Here is an 11,628-nt window from a genome sequence, read left to right on the forward strand (position 1 = left end):
TAGTAGCTTAAAAGTTAAAATCCCTAATGGCGATGCTGGTAAAAAAAATTGATTTTGAACGTTTATTTTTTTACAGTTTTACTTTTAATTAAACTTTTTAATATTTATGTTTTGAATTTGTGTTGTTTCAGATTTTTTAATATGGTTTTTATGTTTGGGGATTTATATATCTATATATCTATATATCTATATATCTATATATCTAATATATCTATATATCTATATATCTATATATTTATATATATATATGTATATACGTTTTCTATACGTTTCCATTACTTAATTTTTGAAAAAACCCGTTTCCGTTTCCGAAACGTTTCGTTTCCGCGTATCCGTTTCCGTTTCCATGCAACATAGGTAATAAACGCAACACTTTCTCCGAGATTTACAAGATGCAAAATAGATACAATTTCATTGATTCTTTTCACCCTGGTTCAAACCCAAAAACATATGTGAACCATCAAGAACCACCATTTCATTAAATACTTAATAGGTCGACGTGCCAGCTTAATACAAAATGTTAAATTGCTTATATGGATGGCTTGAGAGGCCTTAGTCTTTTATTAAATTCCCTCTTCTTTTTTTATTATTATTTTTTCTCCGATTAGCTGGAAACCCTAAACGTGTTTTTGGGTAATGGAAGCTTAGGCTCTGCTCTTACTGATTTGTTATTTCCCAATTGGGGATTTAGCTTTATGCGAATTTGCTTTGTTCATCTGAGGAATTGATACGTACGTGCGTTTGTTTTGATGGCTTCTGATAGTAAACCGGAAGATGCAAAAATCAAAGACCAAGGTGAAAAAGATCACTCTGAGGCTACATTCAAAGGTGTAGACCAAGACCATACTATAATACCCGAATCTGCACAAGCTTTTTAAGCACATGATCAACCAAACAAGGGATATTTAGGTGCTGCTCTATATATATATATATATATATATATATACATACCTCTGAGTCTCCATAGATAATTTATTTATTGTTCTTCACTTTTGTGATACTTATTTTAGGTTCTCCAGAGAAAGAAGTTGCATTGAAGAGATTTGTCCAAGTTAGCAACATGAGTCCACGGCTTACGGCTGTACACCTTAGGCAGGTATTTAGCAGCTGTGGCACAGTAGTTGACTGTATTATAATCGGCTCAAAGAATCTTGCCTACATAGAATACTCAAAGCCTGAAGAAGCAACAGCTGCTTTGAGTTATTTAAACCATATAGTTTCTTTCCTATGGTAGACTGTTGAAGGTTGAGATTGCAAAATCGCTTCCTCAGAAACCATCTTCAGATAAATTCTTCATCCTCACTACCAATGATGATGATGCAACAGGCCGTTTCCATGAGCTGCAGAGAGATAGGTTAGGATACTGAGGCCTGATATGGAATTGGCAATGATGAAGAAGAAGCGATCAGAAAATCTAGGACCTATTTGGCTTGTTCCTTTCTCTTTTTGATAACATTGTCTCTTGTTTACAATCTTCAAAGCTTTGGAAGCTATCGGTTTTAAGATATAGTAGTAGAGTTTTTAATATAGAGGAGAAGATGTTGTTAAGATATTATAAGTCAATTAATTAATGCTTTAAAAGGAGATTCAATTCTTGATTTGAACACAAAGCAGTTTAGTTTTCCAAAATGAGAAAACTCCATGAAGAAGACTCCATGATCTATCTATACTATAAACTGTAACGTGTAGCAAATCTCTTTATCAAGAAGACTCCAATGAACAAATCTCTTCAGTCGCCAACGAGTTCATCATCTTCTTTATTATGTCTTCTTATTAATTTTGAAACTTTTGTGTTGCAATGTTGTTGGTAATATATATCGAGAGAAAAATATATCTTGGTTTATAAGTATTTATATTAACATTTTTTAAGTATATTTTGTGTTCTAACATTTAAGTTATACTTATTAGAAAAATTATTTATAAAATTAATCCGAAAATGCACTAAAAACAAAAAAATTGAATATGGTAAATTGACAAAAATATATAATTTTAACACGAAGTTAAATACTGTAAAAAAATCTAATATTATTATAAATAAAACTAAATAATTGTCTTTTGGTGCACCAAATCGTGCGTAGTGTTTTTTATAAATCTAATCCATCGACATGTGCATATCTTACTTAATCCATTATGCATATCTTTCAGTTGTGATATGTATCATCAGCATCGCTTCTCTATATAAATGAATCCATCCTTGTACAAACCCTAATACTTATCTCCGCATACCGCAAATGGCTAACCCTAAAGTTTTCTTTGATATGACCGTCGACGGCAAACCGGCAGCTGGTCGGATCGTGATGGAGCTCTTCGCCGACACGACACCACGGACGGCCGAGAACTTCCGAGCCCTATGTACCGGCGAGAAAGGCATAGGGAAGTTTGGAAAGCCACTCCACTACAAGGGATCATGCATCCATGCACTCTGTGTCCCCGAAATTAATGTTATGTGGAGGAGACTTCATTGTCGGAGACGGATCCAGAGGCGAATCGATCTACGGTGAAACATTCGAGGATGAAAACTTCATCAAGCAGCACACCGGTCCAGGTATACTGTCTATCACTAGTAAAATAAATATGTATAGCCACAAATATTTTAGTGGCTGTGGTAAAACCTTCGTGGCTATATGATAAAATAGTCACGATTGGTCACCAAAAAAAATCGTTGGTATAGCGTCGTAGCTAATTTATTTCGTGACTTTTTCGTAGATACCTAGTCACGATTTTATCATGCGTATTTTGTAGCTGATTTACCACGGTTTAGTCATATAAAATATTCGTGACTTTGTTATATAATTTTAATAAAAAAAAAAGACAAAAAAAAACTATAACTATTTATTAAAATCTAGAAAATAATTTATTTATAAAACAAAATAATTTATTTATAAAATTGATTTTCACAAAAAAATAATTAAATAAAAAAGGTTTCAACAGCTACGCTTCTTCCCTCAAGTCTCTCCGGTGGTTTTGTGGCGTCGGATCTGGTGGTGACTGGAGGCGTAGGAGTTCGTTGGGCAACGGATCTAGAACGTGAAGCTTTCTTGTTCTTCTTTTCTAAGGTGGTGGTGGCTGGAGGGTGAGGATTTCATTGGGAAACAAAACTAGGATCTGAAACTTTCTTGTTCTTCTTCTAAAATGGTGGTGGCTAGATGGTGATGGTTTCACCATTGTCGTTAAAGAAATTGCAGTAAGCGGAACATGGATTGGACTCCGTCACGACGCTGCTGAACGTCTCACTATGTGGTGGTGGTGAACGGTGGCTCAAAAAAGCAGTGGTGGAGGTTCGAACAGCGAGATCTGGGAAAAAAAATGAAACAAAGAAAGGATTAGACACAGAGAGAAAAAGAAAAAGAAAAAAAGAAGAAGAAGAAGAAAAAAAATAAACCAACGTAATAGAAGAAGAAAGAAGAAGAGAGAATAACTTGCATTTACTCAGGAAACAAAAACAAAAAAAGGTTTTGTGTCCGTTAGATTCAATGTTATTAACGGTGGATGATCAACTATGTAGTGATCCTCATTTTTATGGAACAACCAATGAGAAGCTATTATCTTTTTTGCAACCTTTATATATTTTTATAATCTAATTTTACTTTTCTTTGTTCAATATATTTATTAATAATTTATGTTTACAGTTATAAGTTATGAAATGATTGATTAAATATGAAAAATGTAATTATTATATAATTTTAATTTATTATAATGATTAATTTTTTTGGTTTGGGGTTAAAAAAATTGATAAGATTTTAAATACCTAGCTTTTTAAAAAAATATTTTTATGTAAAGTATTTATGTGAATATAGTGACTCAAAATTTTAGTTTCAGAATATACTTTGGTAATTAGATTTTTGTTTAAATTTAGGATTTTAGAGTTGTCTTTCAAATTTGAATTTTTTTTATAAATTATTTTTTATTCGATAATCACTTAATCTTGGTGACTTTTCGTAGCTAATAAAGCTATGATTAAGTCATATGATAATTTTGTGACTTTATATGGCTACGATTAAGTCACGTGATGATTTTGTGATTTGGTATAGCCACGATTTAGTCACAAACTTGGTTGGTGACTGTATTTAGTCACGAAATTATCACATAAAATATTTGTGACTAAATTACAAAATTAGCCACGAAATTTCGTGACTCCATAGTAGCTATACGATTTTTTTTTACTAGTGTATGAGCAATGGTGGTCAAGACACCAACGATTCTCGATTCATGATCTGCATGAGGCAGTATTGCGGACTCGACGACGTGCACGTCGTGTTCGGCCAAGTTGTTGAAGGGTTAGATGTGCTCAAGAGTATTATGGAAGAGGTTGAAACTTGTAGCACGAAGCCTTCCAAGACTGTGGTGATCGTCGACTGTGGTGAGATTTTCCAAAAGACCTAAGAGATGATTTCACATAAATTAATATAATGGTAGCTTGTGTCGCCTTGATGATTGGTGTGTTTTTGTACTTCTTTCGTTTGGATTTGACTTCTGGAATTCAGATTGGCTACTACCACTGAATAAATGATAAGCATATGAACCTTATTTGATCATATATATGAACCGGTCAGTTTGAGGTTGGATTAATGAAACATACAAATTTTTGGGTTTGTATAATTTATCGGCGGGCAAATCCAGTCGGTCTTTGATTTAGCTCATACTAGACATAGCTAATAGACCGTTCAATACTAAAGTCAGTGAAGCAGAGGAAGAGTACATGACTAATTAACTTCATTTTCTTATTTGCATTTTGTCAGTAAAGGAAAAACAAACTTTTTTATCTATCTTTCCTGCTATATCGGAATAAATGATTCCATGATTTGTTTGGTTTTTTTTTTATGCTATCTAAAGGCATAAAATGAAAGAAATAAGCTATGAAGAATTGGTTTCTTTTTCAGCAGATGATATTATTATGGTTTTAAAAACTTTTATCTTTTGTTTTGAACAATGATGTAAATTTATTGATGATGCTTTGGTGTGAAGCAAAATGAAGTAAACAAGTTAGAGCGTGTGGGTCAATGGAAACAGCTCAGCTGATGTAGTTGGGTTGTTGAACTTGTTTGGTGGCATTTACACTAACTCCTTTAATGATGATTTTTACCCTCCTAACCCCACTCATTTAATCATAGTGACCGCCGTAATTATTTACTTTCTTTTCATATGAACTTAACACAACTTTAAAGTATTTTAATCAGATCACTACAAAAACATGTTCAATTTTATATAATTGTTTGAATGGTGACAATTTAATTTTATATATATATATATATATATCTTAAACTGATAATTATAAAATTTTATTGAAAGAAGATTATCATCTAAAACAGTACTACTATTGTTTATAAAAAATTAAAAACTAACAAAAAACAAATTTAAAAAAGAAAAAAATGGTATCATTCTGAATAATGTTAATCTTTCATAGTTTTGTGATTATTAACATTCAAAACAATATATCTGACTCTGTTAACACTCCATACAGTAAAATTATTACAATAAATATCTGATATTAAAAAAAAACCAAAAATATAATTACAGTTGGAAAGAAAAAACAAAAATTAAATGTGAATTCTCAAAGGAACCAAGTGGACCACAATAAAGATTTTAAATTGGATACCCAATTTTCAAAAAATAAAAATGATTTAATTAAATACCTGATGTTTACAATTCAGTTGAACTCTATCTAACTTAAACCGACCCGGTTTAACTCGAACAAGAGTTACTTTACTTGGAGTTGTCGTAACACAGAGACATCACAAAACTTTCACACACCGACCGACATGTCGTCGAGATCCTTAGCTCTCGTTTACTTATCCATACTTTGCCTTCAAACCCATCTCACTTTCTCTGCCACGGTTCCGATTCCGTCGGAGAACGGAGAAATCGACGCAATGCTGACCCGGGGCGGCGTAATCGGGGAGGAGGAAGGAGAAGAGATGATGATGCCATCGGAGATAAGCCGGAGAGTGATGATGATGCGGAAACGGTACATAAGCTATGAAACTTTGAGGAGAGACATGGTTCCTTGTCAGAAACCAGGTGCTTCTTACTACGCTTGTCGCTCTGGTCAGGCTAATTCTTACAACAGAGGATGCAGTATCATTACTAGGTGTGCTAGAGACACTAACGATATCAAGACTTGATAACATTGGGGAATGGGAAGGCTTCTTTTTTAGTTGTTGTTGTTGTTTTCTTTGAGGATGTCTGAGTTTGAAAAATGCAGATGCTATGAAGATGATGCTCTCTCTAAGGATGAGGCAAATGTAATCTTATTGTTACTGTGTTTTTTTTTTGTAATGTTGTTGATTAATAGTGATATATGATTTCGAATGATCTGGTTATAATTGATATCTGTATTCTTGGTTTTGGAGTGATATAGATGGAATATTGTGGAAATTTTAGGATAAAGTTTGGGTTTCTCAGCTTTGTTCAGGGTACTTAGGAACCAAATTTAGAAGTTTTTATGGCATTGTATGTAAAGAATTGAGATGATTCTTATGTTGTTTTAGTGGAAAATTTTGATCTTTCTTTAGTATGGAGTTTGGTACTCATACAATGCTGAGTTAGTAAAGAAAGCTGAGTTTGGTTTATTCTTGTAAGTTCAAGAACCTGACTCTTGGATTCTCCGGCTAACTGCCATCAATATCTTTCCTCAAAACAATCTAAAACTGGTCACAAGCAAGCACCAGTATCATCTTCGATTGGTAGATCACCACTAAATAGGCTAATCAAAACGCCATACAAAGAGTGCAATAGGAAGTAGCTCTTTTGCTTCTCAGCTAGCAGCAGATTGGATTCGGATTGGTAACATTGTTAGTTAGTATACAATTCGAAGAAACAAAATATATCCAATAATATGAAGTAGAAAATAGATTTGCATATTTTTATGTTCTCCCTTGTTCGAAAAGTTAACAGAACAAAGCATAAATAAGCCTAATAATGTATAACAGAAGCTAAGTTTAGTTGAGATATATTAAAGTAGAAATGGAAGAAAACCAAAAAAATAAAATAAAACAGCCTTCAAACCAAGAACAACCCCTTATTCATACCAATACTTGGTCACCTTCATCAAAGGACCAATATCTCATATTACCCCGACCAGACCAGACCAGATCCGACCGGACTCAAACAATTGCCAACAAACGGCTTAATCATAAAACCATACAAACCCCTTGGTGTAAAGAACCAATCAATGCTCCGCTCTTAAATCTTCTCAGTACCTGTAGTTAGCAGGCTTGTAAGGACCTTCAATGGGTATGCTGACATAGTCAGATTGGTCCTTGCTAAGCTTGGTGAGTCTTGCACCTAGCTTGCCCAAGTGAAGTGCAGCTACCTTCTCATCCAAGTGCTTAGGCAAAACATACACCTTCTTCTCGTACTTCCCACTCGACTTCTCGTTCCAGAGCTCAAGCTGTGCAATCACCTGGTTGGTAAACGAGCACGACATCACGAAACTAGGGTGTCCAGTTGCGCATCCCAAGTTCATCAAACGACCTTCAGCTAGAACAATGATGCCTGACTTGGTGTCTGGAAACACCCACCTATCAGTCTGCGGCTTGATGGTGATACGTTTCACACCAGGGTAAGTCTCAAGTCCTAACATGTCGATTTCGTTATCAAAATGACCAATGTTGCAGACAATGGCATTGTTCTTCATCTTCCTCATGTGGTCAACCATAATAATATCTTTGTTTCCAGTTGTGGTGACAAAGATATCAGCTTCTGAGAGAACATCCTCAAGGGTTAGAACTTGAAGACCTTCCATAAGAGCCTGAAGGGCACAGATTGGATCAATCTCAGTCACAATGACACGAGCACCAGCTGTCTTCATGGCTGCAGCACAACCTTTTCCAACATCACCATAACCACAGATCACAGCAACCTTTCCGGCAATCATAACATCAGTAGCCCTCATGAGACCATCGGGGAGCGAGTGTCGGCATCCATACAAGTTGTCAAACTGTAAAGCAAACAAATCATTAGTGAAACAGAGCAAAAAAAACAGAACACAATGGTGATCCACATTTTGGTAATATAAACATTGCATTAATTATTCACAGATCTAGTCTTCTAAAGCTATAATGTGACACATATGGATTAAAATTAGCAATTACCTTGCTCTTGGTGACAGAGTCGTTGACGTTAATGGCAGGGAACAAGAGAGCTCCAGTCTCCTGCATCTGATAAAGCCTCTTAACACCAGTAGTAGTCTCTTCAGAGACACCAACCAATCTCTCCTTCATCTTATGGTACTTCTTAGGATCAACTGGAAGACCTTCTTTGATAATCGCCAACACGATCTGAAACTCGGGGTTATCAGTAGACGTCGGGTCAGGGAGCGTACCAGTCTTCTCAAAGATCTCTTCAGCTTTAACACCCTCATGGATCAAAAGAGTAGCATCACCACCGTCATCAACGATTAGATCAGGACCACCACCTGGACCCCAGTCAAGAGCTCTCTCCGTACACCACCAATACTCTTGAAGAGTCTCACCTTTCCAAGCGAACACAGCGGCGGAGTCACGAGCGATGGCAGCAGCGGCGTGGTCTTGAGTTGAGAAGATGTTGCAAGAACACCATCTGACTTCAGCGCCGAGAGCGGTTAAGGTTTCGATCAAGACGGCGGTTTGGATCGTCATGTGGAGTGATCCGGTGATTCTTGCTCCTTTGAGTGGCTGAGATGGTCCGAACTCGGTAATGCAAGAGACGAGTCCAGGCATTTCGACTTCGGCTAGCTCGATTTCGAGACGGCCGAAGTCGGCTTGAGACATGTCTTTGACCTTGTATTCACGGCCACTTGAGGTTTTCTCAACAAGCAACGCCATTTTTTTTTAGTTTTTTCTTGATCTGTGTGGATCTCTGTGAGTGATGTGGGAGGAGACAGGGGAAGGTAAGGGGAGTGAGGTTAAATAGATAAAGGCGGGAATGAGATGGACGGTTGAGATTAGTTTATAGAGAGAGTTTGGTGGATCTGGTAAAAGACATTGACTTTTCATCTTTCTTTCTTTTTTTTTTTTTTTAGATTATCCGAAAAGAGTGACAATTCTGTTTTTGACTACTCTGTTAAAAAATTCTTAATCATGCAAAAATTAGATTTGGTTATATACTTAGTACTAATTTCTTTGCCAAATAGGGAACAAGAAAAACAATTCTGTTTCGGATATTAAAAAATTACAAACTAATTATTCTGACATTTTCTTATGAAAATCAAACTATTTTTTGTTATTTCATCATCAATTTTTAAAAAGCAATTACATGCAAATTTGGTCAATGTTAGGTTCTAAATTTGGTTAAGCTCTGTTCCTGCAATTTCATAGAAGTTGTTGCTATTTTAAGGCAGCAAAATTAGGTTCAAATAAAGTCTTTGGACGATCAAGTTTCACAAGGAAAGTAACAAATTAAACACGTTTGTTCCTAATACTAACATAATAGTCAAGGGTAAAACTTGTTTACGTAAACATATTTTGAGGTATATATAAAAGCTAACGGGTGATTTATCAAATGTAATGCATGCACGACCGAATGTTTAAATTTTTAAGAAGATTAAAATTTTAGTGAATCGATGCAATTTTTTTACTAATAGTATATTCTCGGATGCATTAAGCCCCAACCAGCAAGCAAGCCTTCACAAACTATCAGTTATTAGGACATCCGCAATGGGGAACACTTTAGGATGTTCTTAGAGTAAAAATATTATGAAAATAATTTAAGATCAGTAGTTAAGATCTTTTATTAAAAAGTTAATTATTGGAAANTAGATCAGGACCACCACCTGGACCCCAGTCAAGAGCTCTCTCCGTACACCACCAATACTCTTGAAGAGTCTCACCTTTCCAAGCGAACACAGCGGCGGAGTCACGAGCGATGGCAGCAGCGGCGTGGTCTTGAGTTGAGAAGATGTTGCAAGAACACCACCTGACTTCAGCGCCGAGAGCGGTTAAGGTTTCGATCAAGACGGCGGTTTGGATCGTCATGTGANACATTTTATTTAATTAATACATAGTTTAAATCAAATCCTCTTTTAATTTATGAAAAATTGTTTGCAAAAAATTGTATCCAATCACAGCTTGCCACATCAGCTTAGAACTGAGCCTAGATCAGTTATACATCAAGAACTGAAAAACATATTCTTATGCCACTATTCATTATATTTATAATTTTAATGGGGTAAGAACACACCAAGTGTTCTCCTATTGCGAATGGCCTTAGCATTTAGCAGCAGGTCATGATTTTACTTAAAACGAGGCCACTTGCTGTCGTTCTTGATAGATCTTCTTATACGTCTGGTGGGTCACTAGTGTCGTTCTTCCATTATCTCTGCCTTTCATACCGATATTTTCTTAAGAAACCGACCCCATTCATAGGTTTGTGTGTGTGTGTCTCTCTGTGTAACCCATATTATTGAATGTACTTTATTCTTAAGCCAAGCATATATTTTGAACGTCGGTGCCGAGTATGTGCACCGGATTGTGGAAGAGCGTCGGTGGATCTGAATTAATACCCTACCATCAACAAGACAAATAATAAACTAAGGCAAAAGTAAGGTGAATTCATTAACTATCCATTTTTTGTGTGTTTCATAAATATTTGGAGTATTTTAAACTAGGAGCGATGTCAGTTTGTTCCTTTGATATTTTGCAAAAGATATATTTAAGTATATTAGTTTATGTAAATTTATATTAGCGTGGCAAATGTGAATTAAACCGAATTATAAAGTCCATAATATCATTGAGAAAAAATTACCTATTTATGTTACCCTAAGTATTTTAGATCAGGAGGTAGGCGTCTAGCTAACTTGTGTTTTCTCTTTCCGTGGAGCAGAAGTGTACACCTCTCATTCATAAGCAACATTTTTTTTTTCTTTTTGTTAAACATACATAAGCAACTTTTGTAAGAGATACATTGTGTATTTAATATAAGAACCAAAAATTAGCTTAGTACCTTTCTATACATTAGCTTGGCTTAGTACTTTTCTATACATTAGCTTAAATGCTTAATCAACAACCAAAATGTACTATCAATTCTTACCTAGAAACGAAAAAAGTAAAGGTAGAAGAAATAAAGTTCAAACATTAATGAACGTCACGATGTCGACAGATATTTTTATAAGTGACACGGTGTCTATTTTTTTGTGTAGAAGTGTCAAGGGCCACGCTACTCATTATGAAAGCTCCATAATTGGTATTGGTAAACCTAATTCCAAAAAGATAACTTTGGCACTTTGTGTCTTTGTGGTTCGGTTCGGTGAGAATAGTCCACAATCTCAAGTCTCAACTAACACATTCCCAAAATTTGTTTCAAAACGTGATTATGTTTGTGTATCTATATTCACATTTTTTAATTATATTTTTGTTTATACCCTTTAAGTTTTACTTATTATTTTGTTTTTTACAATTTAACCTTTAAAACAATTCTATAAATAATATTGCAGAGAAACTCAAATAATATTTTTTTTTAAACTGACCAACATTTGTTACATTTATTGCCATAAAATCTTAATAACATCTATACATTCCGATTTTTCTAAAAACAACTTTACCCATTAAAGTTTTAACCCATTAAAACTATAAAACTGTTTTTATGGATGATAGAATTTTGGTTTATACCCTTTAATCTATAAAACTGTTTTTTTTTTTTTTTTTTTTTTTT

The 11,628-nt window shown here is 34.8% G+C and overlaps 2 protein-coding genes and 1 pseudogene across 3 annotated transcripts; 2 read left to right on the forward strand and 1 right to left on the reverse strand.

Moving 5' to 3' along the window:
- LOC104746896 lies at window positions 2,057–4,591 on the forward strand (annotated as a pseudogene).
- On the forward strand, window positions 5,641–6,325 carry LOC104746897 (protein RALF-like 24). The gene has a single exon (XM_010468437.2). The coding sequence runs from the start codon at window positions 5,760–5,762 to the stop codon at window positions 6,120–6,122; it is 363 nt and encodes a 120-aa protein (XP_010466739.1). The 5' UTR covers window positions 5,641–5,759; the 3' UTR covers window positions 6,123–6,325.
- LOC104746898 (adenosylhomocysteinase 2-like) lies at window positions 6,922–9,951 on the reverse strand. Of its 2 annotated transcripts, XM_010468439.1 has the most exons (3): window positions 9,752–9,951; window positions 8,094–8,416; window positions 6,922–7,939 (listed from the first exon to the last, which is right to left on the reverse strand). In XM_010468439.1, exons 2-3 carry the CDS (start codon window positions 8,220–8,222, stop codon window positions 7,193–7,195), a joined length of 876 nt encoding a protein of 291 aa, XP_010466741.1. In that variant the 5' UTR covers window positions 8,223–8,416; window positions 9,752–9,951; the 3' UTR covers window positions 6,922–7,192. The 2 variants fall into 2 exon arrangements, with proteins under 2 accessions (XP_010466741.1, XP_010466740.1); XM_010468438.1 differs by lacking the exon at window positions 9,752–9,951 and having other exon boundaries at window positions 8,094–8,872.

Source organism: Camelina sativa, chromosome 15 (assembly GCF_000633955.1).
Source record: "Camelina sativa cultivar DH55 chromosome 15, Cs, whole genome shotgun sequence".
In the NCBI taxonomy this organism is placed as follows: Eukaryota; Viridiplantae; Streptophyta; class Magnoliopsida; order Brassicales; family Brassicaceae; genus Camelina; species Camelina sativa.

Bases quoted from the DNA above. Each gene is read 5' to 3' on its own strand.
- LOC104746898 (XM_010468438.1), bottom strand. From the start codon at position 8,804: ATGGCGTTGCTTGTTGAGAAAACCTCAAGTGGCCGTGAATACAAGGTC. The intron at 7,940-8,093 runs GTAATTGCTAAT...TTTGCTTTACAG, and splicing joins ACTCTGTCACCAAGAGCAAG to TTTGACAACTTGTATGGATG.
- LOC104746897 (XM_010468437.2), top strand. From the start codon at position 5,760: ATGTCGTCGAGATCCTTAGCTCTCGTTTACTTATCCATACTTTGCCTT.